Below are 18,474 nucleotides of genomic sequence, written 5' to 3'. Positions count from 1 at the left end.
CAGAGACTAAAGTGACATGGTTGAGGAATCCCTGCAGTTGTGAATATTCAGAAAACTAGACCCAACAATATTCTCAGGAATTGAGTAGGTACACGGTCTGATTATTCAACCACTTGTCTGAGATTTCTTATTTAACTACTCTGTAAAGAGAAACAGAAAGGTTTTAGCCAGTCAACCATGGTTTCCTTTTATTTTTGCTTAAACAACTCAGTGATCTGGAATTAGAATAGCTCTGCACAGATAGGACTCCTATTGACCCATCTGCAAAAGGCATTAGAAAGAAATTGTTCAGGATGCGTTGGACGGTAATTAACATTTCCGCTGTGCTAAACATTGGCTCAAAGTGAACCACTTAGAAAGTGGAACAAACATGTTCTGGGCAAATTCTAAATTTATATCTTAAAATCCCATGGGTTATTCTAACAGTACAATTTTCCCAGTGCTAAAACATGCACAGATGCTAAGCTTCTGTGCACTGAGATATTGTGAATTTTCTTTTACTGACTAGAATAGATATGATGATGGTACACATAATATTGATTTTAACATGGACAACAAAGGTGCAATCATTTATTTTATGTGTGATAATATAAAAGTTATCTTAGATTTTAAAATTTAAGAAATGTAATTTGTCTAATAATTTAAATATGGAGCATCTGAGACTCATCAAACTAGTAGTGATTTTAAGAATTCTAAACATAAAATTGTGCATAAAAATGTTTTATGCTATAAATTTAGAGGGACCAGACAGAATGTAAGAGTACTACCATATTCAAATGCCGCAAAGCCCAAATTACTGCATTCATATTGGTATTAACCCAAAAATCTAGTTCCAATGGCCAGAAGAAGAATATGACAAAATATCAGGATAGCAAAAGAATTCTTGGTGCATATTTATTAATATTTACGGGTTACTGATTCATGTGACACTAGGAACCAGGCAGATACAGTGAATTACAGCTAGGCTAGAATGATTTACCAGGCAGATACAGTGAATTACAGCTAGGTTAGGCTGAGAAGTACACTTGTGAATCTGCTTAGTCTCAGAAGACGTGAAGTCCATCCCCAGCACTGGAAAAAAAACAAAACTTCTGCCTTTAGTGGACTTTATAGCAGTATTTTATTGTCTGTTCATCAGGGTTCCTCCCCCCTCTCTTTCAGATTTCTGAGTGCCTCATTTATTCATGCATTTCCTTAATTAAATCTTGTCCATTTGACACATTAACCATGAATAGTATACTGTTTAAAATATTTGTTTTCCTGTCATGTTAAAATTTTCAAAAACCACCTGTGCTGATACTTCTTAGGTCTCTTTGGCAGTGCCATTTGCAGAGTCTATGCCTTAAATGAATGATGGGAATGCTGCATCATTGAAGAAACATTCAAACATTCCAGTGTGCAAGGAGAGTGAACACTAGCTTTTTTTTAGGAATATAGTGAATATTCAAGATGGCAGCATGAGGCCTGGAGAAACCACATCTTTATTTAGTGGCACCTCATTTTTAAAAAGATGTCAAATATCAATTATTTTTTCTAGAGGACTTTGGGCTTGTTAAAGTCATGTAGCTGAAAACAAATCTGCTTCTTAAAACAAAAGCAAAACTAAACAAAACAAACAAAAAACAGATGCGTTTAGTGTGTTTGTCTGTCCATGTGTAACTGTGTGTGTGTGTGCGCGGATGTATGCGTGTGTGTGTGTGTGTATGTGTGTGTGTGTATGCATTCCATAGCAAACTTGTACGGGTCAGAGGATAACTATGCGAGTCAGTTCTTTCCTTCACGTGAATCCCATGAATTAAACTCAGGTCAACAGGTTAGGTTGCAAATGCCTTTGTCCACTGTGTTCTTTTGCCAGGGTCTTTTGCTTTTTATTTGTTTGTTTTGTTTTAGATTGAAGTTTTAATGCAGAAAAATATATGCTTTTCTGGGTATTTTAAGTGTTTCAGATAAAAGGAGAAGAGGAAATTCTGTGTTTGAGTGTTCAGATATGTCACAAAATACTCCCCTTGGCTCTCTCAGATTCCCATGATCACAAGACTGAGGGTATGCCTCAAAACATACCACCGCACTGAGAATATCCTAAAAGACAGGAGCTGTGTTATATAAGTATCTTTATCTGTGATTATCCTTTTATGGTCTGTCAAATGCCATGGTCTTATAATAGGGTGTGCTTCTTCAGACATGAATAAGATGAATGGTAATAAGGTTTCTTTGAAATTACAGCTTTTCAATTTGACCTAAGAAAAGTAGGCATACGATCCATTTTGTTCTTTTGAATTAAAAGCTATGGTAGGATTGGAAATCTCAGTTATTGCTCAGCTATGATGCCGCCAAGGGAGGGTATTCCAAAGCCTTGTCAAAGCATCACTTCAGGATGTAAACATTCCCCATTCATTAGGGATGTCTGGTAAAAGTTTGGATTTAATATTTGCTATCAAATTATTCCAAAATAAAGTTGGGGTGTGTGGTGGTTTGAGAGAAAATGGCCACCAAAGGGAGTGGCACTCTTAGGAATTGTGGCTTTGTTGGATTAGGTATGGCCTTGTGGAGGAAGTGTCTCACTGTAGAAGTAGGTAGAAGTAGGTGGGCTTTCGCATATGCTCAAGATACCACCCAGTGTTTCAGTTCACTTCCTGTTGCCCGAAAGATATAGAATTCTTCGGCACCCTGTGTACCTGCATGCCACCATACTCCCACTCATCACGCTCCCTGCCATGATGATAATGGACTAAACCTCTGAAACTCTAAGCTTCCATCACAATTAAACATTTTCCTTTATAAGAGTGGTCAGGGTCATGGTGTCTCTCACAGCAATAGAAACCCTAGCTGAGGCAGAGTGTTTCAGTCTTAACTGAGCTGTTATGATTTTCAAATCCTTCCTAAAAAGGCAACTAGAACCTCAGCAGCTCTTCCCCCAAGAGAGTAGACTCCACTCATCTCCACCAATGTGGCACTGGAGTTTGCATTTTAATGAGAACGAAATAAAAGTTAGTACTGTCACTAAATTTAAGAAAAATTACTAAATTTATTAAAAATAAATATATTTTAAAATTACTAAATCATATTTTAAATATGATTGACAACTTTATAACAAGTGAATATCTGTGAATTCATTATAACACATCACTGGCTAGATACAGTTTTTCTCATGGTCTTTATTTTTACTTTGATTTTCCATTGAAACACTATTAGGCTGAGATAAAAGCAATAAGCTGAAACAAGATAGATTCATGACTTAGGGAATACACATAATGGGTTTACTTACTAGGAAGTTCTGGTGGAGGTGTAGGAACCAAAGTTGGTTCTGGATAAGGACTCTCACTACAGATTCCATTTGTTAGGTTTATGTCATCCAGACCTATTGTACTAAAACCTGGGTTTCTAAACGCATTGAATACAACCTGAAATTCAGAGAGGCATATATTATTATTCCACTCTAATAATTTCTGACTTGGCTCTTCTTATGGCTTAATAACTCAGGGGAAGCAGTATTGCCAATTATACAATGCATAATGAAATACTCCACATTGAAATATTGGTAAAGCATACTGTTTAAGTTCTTTTGAGAATCTCAACCTTTATCTTACATATAAATCTTAGCAAAACTATTCATGCATGTCTTCTTTCTGAGTTAGATTATAGTCTTATGATTTATTTATCTCTCTTCTCCTGATTTTATCATTCTCTGTTTTTCTTAGTAAAGCCTATACATAATTTGGATGCAGAGAGAAACCTCCTGCCAATTATATTAAAAATCCAAATGTCTGTTTTCCCTCATACTAGATATCAGTCTTGAAGAGCAGACACTCTGATTATATCATTTAAATAGGGAAAGAGGAACACGAAGAAATGAGTAGCATAACATGAACATTCAGGATCAACCAGTACTGGTCCTAGTTCACTTAGGGTTCTGAATTAGCATTCTTAGGAAGGTGCTAATCATAAGACGAACAAACAGTCTCGGTCACAGCTCCTGGGTTTATAAACACCACAGCAGGTTCTCAGATATTGTGACTGTTTTCAACTGTACTTCCTTGGACGTATCTTCAATAACATAAGAATGAGACAAACATACTTGCTGTGTGGTATTTGCTATCTGAGCCACATAATTTACATTGTCTTATTTGATTTTTTTACCAGAGCATGTATTCCTCAATTCATTATTTTCCTTTAATTCCATAGGTCTCATACCAGATATATTCCAATAATTGTGAAATATTCCTTTTCCAGAGGAGAAAAAAATTAAGGTGATAACAGCAAGTTGTTCACAACTTCTCAATACAACGGCATAATAAAAATGTAAGCTTGTATTCTCCAACAGATGACAGTATCCTCTAAGTCCTACTGTATGACTGAAATTCCAAATAGCCCTGATCCTCATGCTGACCATGGTATGACCTATACCATCTTACCTATGAATATTTGTGAATCAACAACAGTAACAGAACAACTTTCTGTGCGACAATTTCCTCCATCCTTAAGGAAACTCCTTAAAAGTCAAGATATTCTAAAGGAAGTTAAAACTTTCCATTCTGCAGGGAGATTCTTTTAAACTTGGGAAGCAGATCACTTAATAGATTTGAGAGTTTGCTCAAACAGATGGGGTTCACTGGGTCTGCCCTCCCCAAGATTTTCTGTTTTAAGAACTGTTGAGAGATACTCTCGGCCAGGCTGAACCACCTGAATAGGCTGGGGAAAGCTGATCTGATCAGAAAAGGCACTCTCCAACCTCTGAAGTGTTTCAAGTTTCCACCTTTGGTGACCCATCATCTACACCAAGGTGATGCAGCTGTCTTTGAGGAATTTCTGCTCCTGTAAGTAACCCCCACACCCACACTTCTGTAACTAATCCCCATAGAACTCATTGGCTCACAAATTTGGACTTTGTTGGTATCCTTACTTTGGCCTGCCTATGGTTCACTATCTGGGGAGAGTAGATGTTGGTGCATTTGTCACCAGGATTAGTGTCACATAATATAATTATAACAATACACTGTAATAAAATTTGTGCGATAGGAATTATTAACTTACATTCAAAGCTTTAGGACTGTGATTAACAAAACCATGGAAGCTAATCATGAATAAAGTATCATCATGTGCATTTGCGATGTGGCAATATCTTTTTTCATGTAAAACTAAGACCAAACATACTGTACCAGACCATTGCAGGTTTAGAAAATAACCTCAATGGCCAGAACTGCCTGCAGAAATGCTGATTTTCTCATTTTATTCATCTATTTGTCTCTGTTTGATATTCTATTTTTTCTTTTTTGAATTATCAGAGAACAAAATTAATGAAGAAAAATTCAAACTGAAGACTAGAATATGAAAAAATAAAGGGAAGGGTGACAGAAAGAAGGCAGATGAGGATCACTGATTATGGCTCTATGTCATAAGGGAGGATCTATGCCTCTGGTGATAACATTGTCTGTTCAAATATACATCGTCTAAAAGTGATACTAACTTGTATCAAATTATTCAAATAAAACATTGTTAATTTGGTCAGACTAATAGGGCACATTATCCTATATTTTAATAGCAACAACCCTTAGGAAATAAAGGCATTAAATTCTTATCTGGAAAAATTAATTCAACTTAATGCAGAATAAATGATCAGAGACTTCCCAATGATATGGCTCATAAAATTCCTTTCTAAAGGAAATCTACCGAGATTAAGTCATAGTGGGGTTGGCTGGTGGATATTGATGGACATGGATGTTTAACTATGAAATGATAATTATCTGGAATGTGTAGAGCTGAACAAGATAAGGCAGAAGAATAGAAGAAGGTATTGATGAAGGGAGATGAAGCTGCCTTTTTTCTAAGGGTTTTAGAATGTTAATATCATAAGTGATTCCTCAAGACTAAAAGAAAAAATAAGGTAGATTTGAAAAGAAGAGAAAGTTACTAGGTTTTCTCCAGAAACTACTTTACTATATCATTGTAAAGTATACTCACACATTATAAAAATACACATAGAAATTACAAAGTATTTTTGCAAACCTTAAATTTCCCTGTTTCATTAAATGTAACTTGGCCATAATTCCAATTCCTCCCATAATTTCCTGTTCTTTGAAAAACTGTCTTGCCTGTGCTTTCATCACTGCTGATTTGGATGCTTAAGTTGTAGACATTTTCACAACACATGTAATACCTGGAAATAGGAAAAGATGTTTAGCTTTTAACACATTGAATAAATTTATTTTAGTTTTTTCTGCAGATTTTCTTATATTTAATTATATATTTTTTCCCTTTGGGTGTTTCTGGGCAAGAGGGTCAGGGGGCCACCAATACTTTGCTGTTCTATCAATTGTAAAAAACAATAATGTAGGCATTAAAACGTTAGCTATCTGATCTGAGGCTGGTTCCCTAACAAAACTGTTGCTAGCCACTCACAAACATAGCATTTCAGTATATCCGACCAGAAGTCAAAGACCTTATTGGAAACATACCAGAAATGAAGGCAGGCAGGCTCCGAAGCGAGCTCTAAAGAGAGGCTTAAAAGCCCCACTCTTTCTCTTCTCCAGCATTGTTCAGTTGGTGTAGAAATGTAAAATCCTGTAAAGCCAACCAAGAACTTTTACTTGCTTAAAGCAGGTAACGATTTAAGATGAAACTTTATGACATGTAGTTTTCACATTGGATGAGGTACCAGAATAGAGTCTGGAGTGGTTGAGTCTGCCATTATAAATTGTTTAAGAAAATCACTCAACTTTGGACTTCTTACTTTAATTCTAATTTTCCATACATCTAGAAAAACTCATAGCTTGACAGGTAATCAGCACATGGCTGACTGTATTTAGATATTCTGTTTGGTTAACTAACAGGATATACAATTATTTAAGCATACATTTGATGACAAGACTAAACGTTCCAAAGAACACTGGTTTTATATCCCATTGACTACACTGCATATCTTTACATAAGAAGGTGCCTGATTTTATAAGGGTTTTTCATATTTCTGTATTCATTTGAATGATAACTAATCAGATCACTGTGGAGCAGGCAGCATACTAATCCATATAAAAGCTTTTGAAATAGCACAAGATACTGCATAAGTGCTTTCTGGTCTAGAATTCATTATTCAAGCCAATGACTTGAGTCATTTCTAGTGTGTGAAGTACAGTTAGGTAAGAATATCTTAACATTCTCTTAGGGGAATTTACTTCATTCTTAGTTCGAAACTCATATATTAAAACAGAAGCAGGAATTATCCAGCAAAGCATGCTACAAAGCAAATGAAATATGGGACTAATAGAATTGGATTGTCATGCATTCTTTATGAAATGCCCAAATGTGTTTGCTTGAAATCAACATCTTCTCTCCTGTGCCTTTCAACAGAAAAATATAGGCAATGTTGTATATAAAATGCAATCTCATTCATTTGTAATACGCAGAGTAAGCATAAGATACGAAGAAGAGAAATTCAAGTAGAAATGTTTATAAACACATACTTAGACCAATGAGGCAAAAATTATCTGGAATAAATGAGTGTTCTATCAAGGTGAAATAGTGCTAAAAGACTTATAAAAGAAATATATGCACATGCATTGCATTCGTATTACAAAATGCATGAATGTGTTTCACAGTTTATACTAGTAACAGACTACTCACATTTTATTTATGCTAAAATATTTCATGAATATTTTAGCTATGTCTGGTCTCATATATATGAAGCTATGTAAAAGGTCAGCTTCAGATTCATCACACAAGTCCCAGCCCCTGCTCTCTATGAGCTCCCAAATAAACCCAGTTGGAATTCATCTTGCTGTTAGTTGCTTAGGGCATGATAAGAAAGAAGTACTGAAGTGGTCTAAGTACTTGAAAACTTTTGAGTTAGCTGTTAATTGTGTGATAGAAGCAACATCGTGCTGCTATGTCTGTTCTGGCATGTTCACCCAACACAATCCATTTACTAGTTATAATTTGAAATGTGCTAAGTATCTTATTCATTCATTTAGCGGTAATATATTTAGATCTGATTGTATAATTAATATGATGTTTTATTAATTAAATTATTGACTCTACATCCTTCTCCCTCTCTCTTTTTCTCCCACTCTCTCACACCTTCTCTCCTCTGCCTGCCCCTCAACCCATGCCTCTTCTGTAATCATGCAGAAAGGGAAAGCCCCCCTCCCCCCAAGGGTTTCAACAGAGCCTGGCTTATCAAGCTGCCCCAAGTCCAAGCATCTCCTCTGCTATTAGGCCTGGCAAGGCAATCCAGAAGGAGAAATAGGTTTTCCAAAGCTTGCCAAAGCCCTGGGAATAGGCCCTGTCCCCATTTCCAGGAGTCCCACATACAGACTAAACTATACAACTGTTACATTTATGCAGAGAGCCTCACTTGGTCCCATGTAGACTTCCTGGTGGTGGGTTCAGAATCTGTAAACCAGGCTCCCATGAGTCACGCTAGTGGTTTCTGTGCGTTTTTCTGTGACTCCCTGAGTGTGGCTCAATGTTTGTCTTTGGGTCTGTAAATCTGCCTGTATAAAGTCCACTTAAAACAAGATTAATTATAGAAATGATAGTACCTTTTATATTTTGGAAAATAAACTAAGACAGTAAGCATCATGCATCTGTAAATATTGTTATATACAAAATAATTTACTATATTACCTATTATCTTATTATTATCTAAGTGAGTTAAATTAATCAACTAAAATAGGTAAAATAAATTCTCTATAAAATTATGAGAGTATGCAATTTATATTAAATTTAGTTCACTCATGCAATTATTCTTTAATTTAATCGATGATATTTTGATATTGATCACTTGACTTATTTAACACTTACAGGATGCAATAGGAATACTCAAAGAGAATACATTTTATTTTAACCTATTAATAATTTTCTCTAGCCTAGGAGATTTCCTAATATAGAGGAATAATGTTTTATGCTCACCAATTTTCTCTCTTTTGTCTCTGGGAGAAAATACATTTTTTTTAAGTTCCAATGTTTTTAATATGTTTCTTTTTAAGTTTTCTCAAAATTGACCATATCTTTGCCTTCAATAATTGGAATATGGCATAGACTTAACTTTGCACCTCATGTGATGAGCTCCAAATTAGCTGTCTACCTAGTTGTTTACTCTCAGAGTATGGAATAATATACAGACAATGTTTTTACTGGAGCATATCATCAGATGGAGGAAGAAATAACAGCAACTAGGGATGATGGTACTAGGTTAGGATACCATTTCTACAGGCTAAGTTTTGTGAGCTGTACACAATAGTTACCTGGAAAAACAGAACCTCAATTGATAATTGATCTAAAAGGGCACAGCCTACTATGGTACTATTCTTGGACAGGATATATATATATATATATATATATATATATATATATATATATATATGTGTGTGTGTGTGTGTGTGTGTGTGTATGTATATGTATGTATATATATATACAACTGAACACCTCAGAGAGAGCAAACTAGTAAACTACATTCTTCTCGGGTTTCTATTTCTGCCCTTCCTCCAGATTTCTGTCATTAATTCTTGTCTTGGCTTCCTTTCATGATGAACTCTAAGCTGCAAACCAGATAGACTTTTCTCCTGAAGATGTTTTTGCTTAGTGTTTTATCACAGTGAAATATAAACTAAACAAAACATTGTCGTAGTGTTTATTCCCAAGTGGGCCTTCCTCTAAGATGTTCTTTAAATTGGGGATTCTGCTTCACAAAGCTTCCTGAGAAGTCATGTGATTGGTTACATGTTGTAATAGGAGCGGTGGGCTGCGTCCCGCCACCCAGCTAGCTTTACCTGAAATAATTACACATAAACTGTATTTTTTTAAACACTGCTTGGCCCATTAGCTCTAGCCTCTTATTGGCTAGCTCTTACATATTGATCTAACCCATTTCTAATAATCTGTGTAGCCCACGAGGTGGCTTACCAGGAAAGATCGTAACCTGTGTCTGTCTGGAGTGGGAGAATCATGGCGACTTCCTACTCGGCTTCTTTCTCCCAGCATTCTGTTCTGTCTACTCCGCCTACCTAATTTTGTGTCCTATCAGGGCCAAGCAGTTTTTTTTATTAATTAACCAATAAAACAACAGATAGAAAGATGACCCACCTCCATCAGTTACATCTTCATTCAAGATCGTCTATGTCTACAGCAGTTACAGAATCACTCTTTTGGGGCCTCTTTACTACGGCAGCCATATCTTCTAATCCTGAAAAACCCAGGCTCTCACTAAGGACCTCACTTTGGCAATTCTGTTATGGCTTCAGAAAAGACCCTGCAGGATGTATGCTGCTTGATGGAGGAAGGTCATTGGCTAATAAAGGCACTGCCCTGGCCCATTTTATTGGTTAGAGGATAGAGGATAGGTGGGAGGAGTAAACAGAACAGAACGCTGGGAGGAAGAGGAAGTGAGGTCAGAGACTCCACAGCTCAGCTCTCCTCTAGGGAGCAGACGCCTGAGAGAGACGCCATGCCCCGCTCCCGGCATGAAGCTCCGACCCAGGATGGACTAGGCTAGAATCTTCCCGGTAAGACCGGTTCTCACAGATTATTAGAGATGGGTTGATCGGGATGTGAGAATTAGCCTGTAAGTGCTAGAGCTAAAGGGCCAAGCAGTGCTTAAAAGAATACAGTGTCTGTGTAATTATTTTGGGCCATAAGCTAGCCGAGCAGGCGGCCGGGGTGCTGGGAACGCAGCCCCGCCGCCCCTATTACTTCATATGGCGCCCCACGTGATGGACTAAACCCACTTAAAAAACCTGAGAAGGCTTAAAAATAAGGGAGAGAGAGTTTAACACAGATTTTTGCTGTTTGTTGGTGGCATGCTGTAGAGAGATTTCCTGATTCGGCAACAGTAGCAGAAAAAACGCTGTGTCATTTTAAAGCACGACTTCCCGGGGCTGTGCCGCCCTTGCGATCTCTGTCTGGCTCCTGCGGGGGACAGAGCTTTTGAATAGAGCATTTGGAGTAAAGTGCTATGATTTGTTTGATGGCAACTAGACTCGCTGTGTTCTTGGGTCTGCTCTGCTTGCTAGAGGCAAGCGGGCGCCTCATCTGAGAGAAGCTTCCTGACTCAGCTTTAGCTACAGAACCCTGCAGCTCATTAAGAGGTCCTGCCACGAAACACTGACAAAAAGCTGAACGCATGCTTTTCAGTTTTCAGCCGTAGCAGGAAAAAAGCTGCGCCGTTTAAAAATGCCAGCTTTCTGGGCTGTCCTGCCAGGGCAAACTTTGACTCTTTTACGCAGGCGGTTCGTGCCGTTTGCAAGCTTAAGCTCGCCTGCTGACAGGGATATTGAAACACTGTAGGCTTGTGGCACTGAATGCGGCTCTGGCCGATACCTCAGCCATGAGGCTGGAAAGCTAAGGAAGGGACTGGATCTAGCTGGCAAAGCCACGCCTTTAGTCCTACTGAGATTGCTTGGTAAATTAAAGATTCATGTGGTCAGAAAAAGAGAGATATACAGTAAAGAGAGCTTCAAAGACAAAGAAAATTTCTAAATGGTTTGAAGTGTGTTAAAAATATATGCAGACTAAAATTTAAAGTTCTTGAAGTTAAAAAAAAAAAAGGAAGAGAGTTGTTGTGTGTGGTAGCACACGCCTTTAATCCCAGTGCCTAGAAGGCAGAGACAAACAGATCTCTGTGAGTTCAAGGTGTAGTAGCAAACACCTTTAATCCCACTGCCTGAGAGGCAGAGACAGGCGGATCTCTGAGAGTTCAAAGACAGCCTGGTCTACAGAGATATTCCAGGTCAAAGATATACGCTCAAAAAGCAAAAAGTTAACCTAGGAATGTCACAGCTTAGATTCTTAAGCGCCTAGTGATTTAAAGGCGCAAATCAAAAGTGCCCCTGGATGGTAAAAAATTGCAGATTCACAATAGGACAGATTCAGACCACTAAATGAGTCACACTGTGGATGAATGTACGTAGGCTTGGGAGAGAGAAGAAAAAGAATATAGAGAATAAAGTTAATGGTTTAAAAAAGTAAAAGTAAAGTCTTTAAAGAGACAGAGTACAGATAGTTAAGAGATTAAAAGAAATAAAGAAAAATAAGCCACATAAAAATGGAAAATTCACAGAGAGTCTGGATTATGTACATTGTGTTTTCTTTAAAATTTTTGACTGTGAAGGAGCTAAGTACAGAGAGACATTTCATTACATGGGCTGCCAAGCTAAACCAAAATGGATATCATGAGGGTATGATTTCAGAATTTGGATCTAAGGATATGATACTTTGGAAAAGAGATTCTTCTTTTGTTTTCACAGAGGATCAGACCTTGTGGATTGCATTTATCCCGATATGGTATGATAGACCACGCCCTCCTGAAGGGTTGGTGTGAACACCTTCAGAAAATTGCTTCTCTCAACTGCCAACTGAGATGAAACTAGCACACAGGTTATACCATGAAAGACCTAATTAACGACGCCCCCATTCAGCAGGAAGCAGTTTGGAGAGAAATAACTGCGCCCATATTCCCAAATATGGTTTATAAACGTTCTTTTACATTTAAAGGGGGATATGATATAGATATGAATAATTTGCATTAGTATAGATTTTGCTTTATTGATAGAGATTTAAGGTCAATTTTGTTATATGTATAAGTGTTTCTGATTTTGATTAAGGTATTGTGATTGTGTAGTTCATTTAAATATGTACTGTATAATTAAGAAATATAGGTTGTTAATGGATAATCATCGATAATAGTAAAGCTTGTAGTCATGTTAGTTAGATTTTCTAGATATATAGAGATATATTTTAGATAGACATTCTTCATTCTTTCAAAGATTACAGAATAGGACATTTAATGTTTTAATAACTGAGGACTTTTCATGACAATGAGACACTCTGCTCCTGGCAGCACCAATCTACTTCAAGAGGAAGATGGGCATCGAAGAGGCTCGTTATGGAGTTTTGATAGCCATTTGGGCAAGAAACTGCTCTTGCCTGGACTATTGCATAAACTGGACACAGAGAACCCGCAGAGAGAGGACTACTGAACTTGCCTAAGGTGAGATGATCTTTCGGGGTTCCTGATTCATGAAAGAATCTGCGAGACATTCTGCAGGAAACAACAGATAGTGACTGAACTAACTTTGAATTTTCCTGCTTTATGGAAATGTCTGCTGGATACCATGGGCCTGAAGGCTTGAAGATGGATGCCCCAACGGTACAGAGGAACTTTGGGTGACTGTCCAGGCAGCGAGATGTCGCTGTCATTTCTAGAGTTTTAAAAGTTGCTTTTTTCTTGTTTGCTTAGATAGTATTGTATCTTTCTGGAGTCTTTGATGGAGTTAAGAATATTTAGTTATAGTTATAGTTTTCCTTAGTTATGAAAAAGATTATTGTAACTTTTACTTGATAACTGTTTTGTTATATGTAATTTTGCTATGTTAAAGCCTTTTTTTTGTTTAAACCGAAAAAGGGGAAATGATGGAGGAAGGTCATTGGCTAATAAAGGCACTGCCCTGGCCCATTTTATTGGTTAGAGGATAGAGGATAGGTGGGAGGAGTAAACAGAACAGAACGCTGGGAGGAAGAGGAAGTGAGGTCAGAGACTCCACAGCTCAGCTCTCCTCTAGGGAGCAGACGCCTGAGAGAGATGCCATGCCCCGCTCCCGGCATGAAGCTCCGACCCAGGATGGACTAGGCTAGAATCTTCCCAGTAAGACCGGTTCTCACAGATTATTAGAGATGGGTTGATCGGGATGTGAGAATTAGCCTGTAAGTGCTAGAGCTAAAGGGCCAAGCAGTGCTTAAAAGAATACAGTGTCTGTGTAATTATTTTGGGCCATAAGCTAGCCGAGCAGGCGGCCGGGGTGCTGGGAACGCAGCCCCGCCGCCCCTATTACTTCACTGCTGACTCAGCAGGATGTGCTATGTCCTCAACCTTCCTCTACCTCATCCTAAGTTACTGAAAACATACACACACACACACACACACACACACACATCAAACAAACAAACAACAAGAAGAACAAAAAAAAACCCGTAAGATACCCCCATATGGTAAATAACCAAACACAAACAGGCTAAGCTAGCAGGCTCCAGGCATTCTTTTCTGATAAAGGTGGAATGTGGTAACTACAGCAGCTGCCCAAAAGATAGCACCACCCTTGCAGCTGCAGACTACCAATTAACCAGACAGGTGCTCCCAGTTCAGAGGTACATCAACCTGAGTCTGTTCCTTTGCAGTCTGTAGTCCTCCAGACACCCTGCACCACTGCTACTTGGGGTCTCTCCTACTCCAGTGCCGTGTCAAACAGACAAAGGATCCAGTTTTGAACTCGCAATTAAAAGATTCTTTGTTTTTGCATTGTATTTGGTCTCTTTGGTGGTCTTTGGGGGTCTGAACTTTGGGTACAACAGTTCTAGCCATAATAAGTGATGTATTGTATGCAAGATATTTCTTTATGATTTGATTCTTTGTGTATTTCCAAATACCCAAAGACATTAAGGACATTTTAGATCCTATGTCAGCTTATGACCATATTCTCCACCTTTCAATTATTCTGTTTTAAAATACTATCTTTTTACTTGAAGAAAATTTAACCTAAGGATTTTAAGAACGTCTCCTTGATACAAGTGACGACTAACTTTGAATTTTCAGAAACACATTTTACTTCTCTGATGTCATTTTGTATAGTGTATTGCTAACTATCTTTAATCATAAATAGAATATGACAATTTTTATTAAGTGTGCACACTTGTGTATGAGTGTACATACATGTGCTTGTACATGTGTAATATGGGATTCCCCTTTGTGTACTGTGAACATGTTGTATTACCCTTGGTTAATAAAGGAGCTGTTTTGGCCTATGACAGGGCAGAATAGAGCTAGGCAGGAAAATAAAACTGAATGCAAGGAGAAAGAAGGTGGAGTCAGGGAAACACCATGTAGCTGCTAAAGGAGAAAAACATGAGAACCTTACCAATAGGCCACAGCCTAGTGATAATACACTATTAATAGAATAATAGGTTAATTTAAGATGTAAGAGTGAGCTAGGAACACTACTAAGCTGGTGTAGGTGGGTCTTCTATCTATCAGTTGCTTTCATTGGTTAATTAATAAAGAAAACTGCTTGGCCTGATAGGTCAGAACATAGGTGGGTGGAGTAGACAGAATAGAATGCTGGGAAGAAGGGAAGTGAGGCAGACGATATAGCTCTCCTCTCCAAGATGGAAGGAGGTTAAAATCCTTTCTGGTAAGCCTCGTGGTACTACACAGATTATTAGAAATGTGTTAATCAAGATGTGAGAATTAGCCAGTAAGAGGCGAGAGCTAATGGGTCAAGCAGTGTTTAAAAGAATTCAGTTTCCGTGAAATTATTTCGGGTAAAGCTAGCCGGTGGCCGGGAGGTGAGCAGGGAAAAGCAGCCCGCAGCTCCTCTTACTACACTAAGCTATTGGACAAACAGTGTTGTAATTGATGTAGTTTCTGTATGATTATCTGGGACTGGGCAGCCAGGACATGAACGAGTGGTCTCTGTTTATACATGTGTGTGTCTGCACATGTGCATGTGCTTATGTAGGTCAAGGCATGACCATGATATCTTGCTTTTCTCTGGCTGACTGAGTAGCCCCAAGGATCTCCTAATTTTTCTGCACACCCTCCAGCCATATTGTGGCAAGGCCAATGCCTACTGCCTACATAGGCTTTTTACAAAGGTGCTGGAGAAGCTAGTTCAGGACTTCAATATTTGCTTGGTAAACACTTTACCCATTAAGCCAGTTTCTGAGGCCTGTAGCATTTACTTATTGAAGAATTCTGGAAAACTGAGTAGTGTCTTGTTAATTTTTGTATTTTCTGTTTGGGTTAGGTAAATGTTGTTTAATATATTCTTATATCAATTTGACTAGCTTCCACTTTTATTAAAGTCCTACAAAGAAGGAATGACTCATCAATATTTTGCATAACCATACAGGATTTCTATGGTTTAATGACAGTATTTTTAGCTCTTTAATTTTCTTGATATGCATTCTAGATCTCTTGAAATTAACCTTAAAGCGAGCTTAAAACCAGAAAATTTAATAGTCTATTAACTCAAGAATACAATGAACTTTTTCTCTATTCTTACATTTTTCTTACACTTCCTCCTGTCCCCTTTTCTGTCTGTCTCCCCATGAGCTGAATTCAAACTCTGTCCTGTCGACACCCCAAGTAAAATTGTAAATTCTGGGCATGCATTGGTGCTGATGTCATGAACTGAATTTAAACTCTCTGCAGTCAACACCACAAGTAAAGTTGCAAATTCTTGACATGCTTTGGTGCTGATATCATGAACTGAATTCGAACTCTCTCCAATCAACACCCCAATTAAAGATGTAAATTCTCTCTCCCAAGGTCCCCATGCCCCCAGTTTACTCTGGAGATCTTGTTGAAGGGGAGGAGATAGGCAGGAAGGGGAGCAGAGAAAAATGTATAGCTCAATAAAAATCAATAAAAAATAAATAAATAAAAGCTGTAAATTCTGGGTATCTATTGATGCTGATATAAACAGCAGAACCCAGGGAGATGATTGTGATTTCTAGAAAATTTGAGGTCTCTTTCCAGAAGAAACTAGGTTGATTTTAGTAGTTTCATCAGTCTACTTGTGGGTTTAAGATAACTGAATCCATTAGGTAACTATTGCTAAAAGTTTTAATAAAATAATTGGTTTAAATTTAGTTTCTTTAAATATGATAAAGTAGTACTATTTTCTAAAATTTAATTCAAGAAAGATAAGACAAAATGAAAAAATGCTACATTAAAAGGATATAAATTACACTAAGAAAGTATATTTATTTGCCAAGTTGAAATGCAGATATGTAAAAGAATATATATAATATATATATAAAAGAACTTTTATATATAGCCTAACATCTTTTTTTAGACAGCAACTTAGAATAGAATCATGAACAATTGTCTCTTGAATACTTTTGAGTCATAAAAAGAAAATCATTTTAGCAGTATATGGCATTCTGTCAGGAATTTTTTTTCTGATGTTTGTAGAACATAGTGATGAATGTTTATACATCTTAAGCATCCAAATCTTATTATCTTCAACCATATTTTCTAAGGGAAGGTAGAGAAGAAAAATACTTTACCTAAATGGAGGTGGGGCAGTAAAATTTAGCCCTAACTAAGACATCAGGGCCTTAATTTTAATGACTCTATTTTACCCAAAAGCTACCCTTCAAAGCTTTAAAAACAATTGCAATTGTGTCAAAAAGAGCAGAAAAAGAATCTAAGACTAGCTAGGCCCTGTGACACCTACATTTGTAAAGTCTTTTTTATGCTACTAACCTCATTTGCCCCAAATGTTCAGAACAAATAGGCTCTCTCTGAGCATGCCAAAGCACTGCCCTGCATCAGAGCTAACATCTCCCAATCCACTTCACTTTTAAGAGGTACAAAGAAACCCTGAGAGCTGACAGGGCAAAGATTGAGGAGCTGTGGCTCCCCCAAGAGTGAATTCTTTAGAAGGTGTTCTGGAAAAAGTTGAGCAGTTTAGATATTCTTCCCTAAAGTGATGCTAATTCAAAGTTTATCTGTGCCATTTAGGTGCTCCTGTCTTTGAAAGTGAAGGCTAAGAACAAAAGAACCCTGCATGGATAAGAAGAACTGCAGGAGAGGTTTAATTCTCTTGCATTTCAGAAGTACAATGTTCTGACACATTAAAAAAAGAAAAGCCAGTTGGAAGAAAAATAACCCTGGAGGTGAATGACTGGTAGATTATGAAATCACAGCTCTAAGAGTCAGAGAGACCTATTAAGCTCCACCATCGCCCTCATTACTTACGGCCACTGGTGTGCTCTGTCCTGCTTGATCTTGTCTAATTTTCATAACCCTGGCTACATACCTTTCTCCTGAGACTCCATTTCCCTCCCAACTGTTTAAAATCTCCACCTGACACTCACCTTGCTTCACTTTGGGCAGTTTCATCTCCTTTCTGTAGTCATTTACTCTGTTGGCAAGCCGAAATCATTTTCCCTCCTGTAATGTACTTAGACTCTTTTAAATAGCAACGAAATTATTTTATCTCTATTATGATGACACGAAAGTAGAAAATGATAATTTTAACATCAAAATTTCAACTGCATGACACGTATCTGCTATAATCAATAGGTACTAGTGATTTTCTGATTGCTCATCTGACTCCTGTTGTTTAACTGCGGTGCAGACATTATTAGATTTTTTTTTTCACAAGAGGAAACAAAAAGTGATCCTGTTATTTAGATGTTTCAGAATGTCTGTATAGGGCTAAGGAGATTACCAACCAAAGGGTTAATCTTCATCGGGTGAGTTAGTACTTTAACCATATAGAAGGAGGATCTTAGATGCAATTATTCTCGGCTAACTATCTAGGATCATTCATATGTCACCATTTTCAACATTAAATATCGTTTGCCTTTTGGAAGCAGCCATGTATGTAGAGCACATTTGTATGCATTTGTCTATAATGGTATGTAATGTTTAATCTTTAATCGATGGCTATTGGTTATTAGTAACAAATAATAACCAATTGC

The 18,474-nt window shown here is 37.5% G+C and overlaps 1 protein-coding gene across 1 annotated transcript in view; it reads right to left on the bottom strand.

Annotated features, from left to right (window-relative positions):
* Positions 1 to 18,474, bottom strand: part of Tmprss15 (transmembrane serine protease 15) — a 103,830-nt gene that overhangs the window by 47,086 nt on the left and 38,270 nt on the right. The window contains exons 11-13 of the mRNA XM_041678537.1: positions 6,453 to 6,558; positions 6,004 to 6,154; positions 3,266 to 3,401 (exon numbers count right to left, since the gene is read on the bottom strand). Of these exons, the coding sequence (XP_041534471.1) occupies positions 3,266 to 3,401; positions 6,004 to 6,154; positions 6,453 to 6,558 (393 nt within the window). The remainder of the gene's footprint in view (positions 1 to 3,265; positions 3,402 to 6,003; positions 6,155 to 6,452; positions 6,559 to 18,474) is intronic.

Source organism: Microtus oregoni, unplaced genomic scaffold (genome assembly GCF_018167655.1).
Source record: "Microtus oregoni isolate MIOR12 unplaced genomic scaffold, Mior012 000030F_ref0000283, whole genome shotgun sequence".
In the NCBI taxonomy this organism is placed as follows: domain Eukaryota; kingdom Metazoa; phylum Chordata; class Mammalia; order Rodentia; family Cricetidae; genus Microtus; species Microtus oregoni.
The sequence above is the reverse complement of the archived record's forward strand: the minus strand, read 5'-3'. Positions and strand labels throughout refer to the sequence as shown.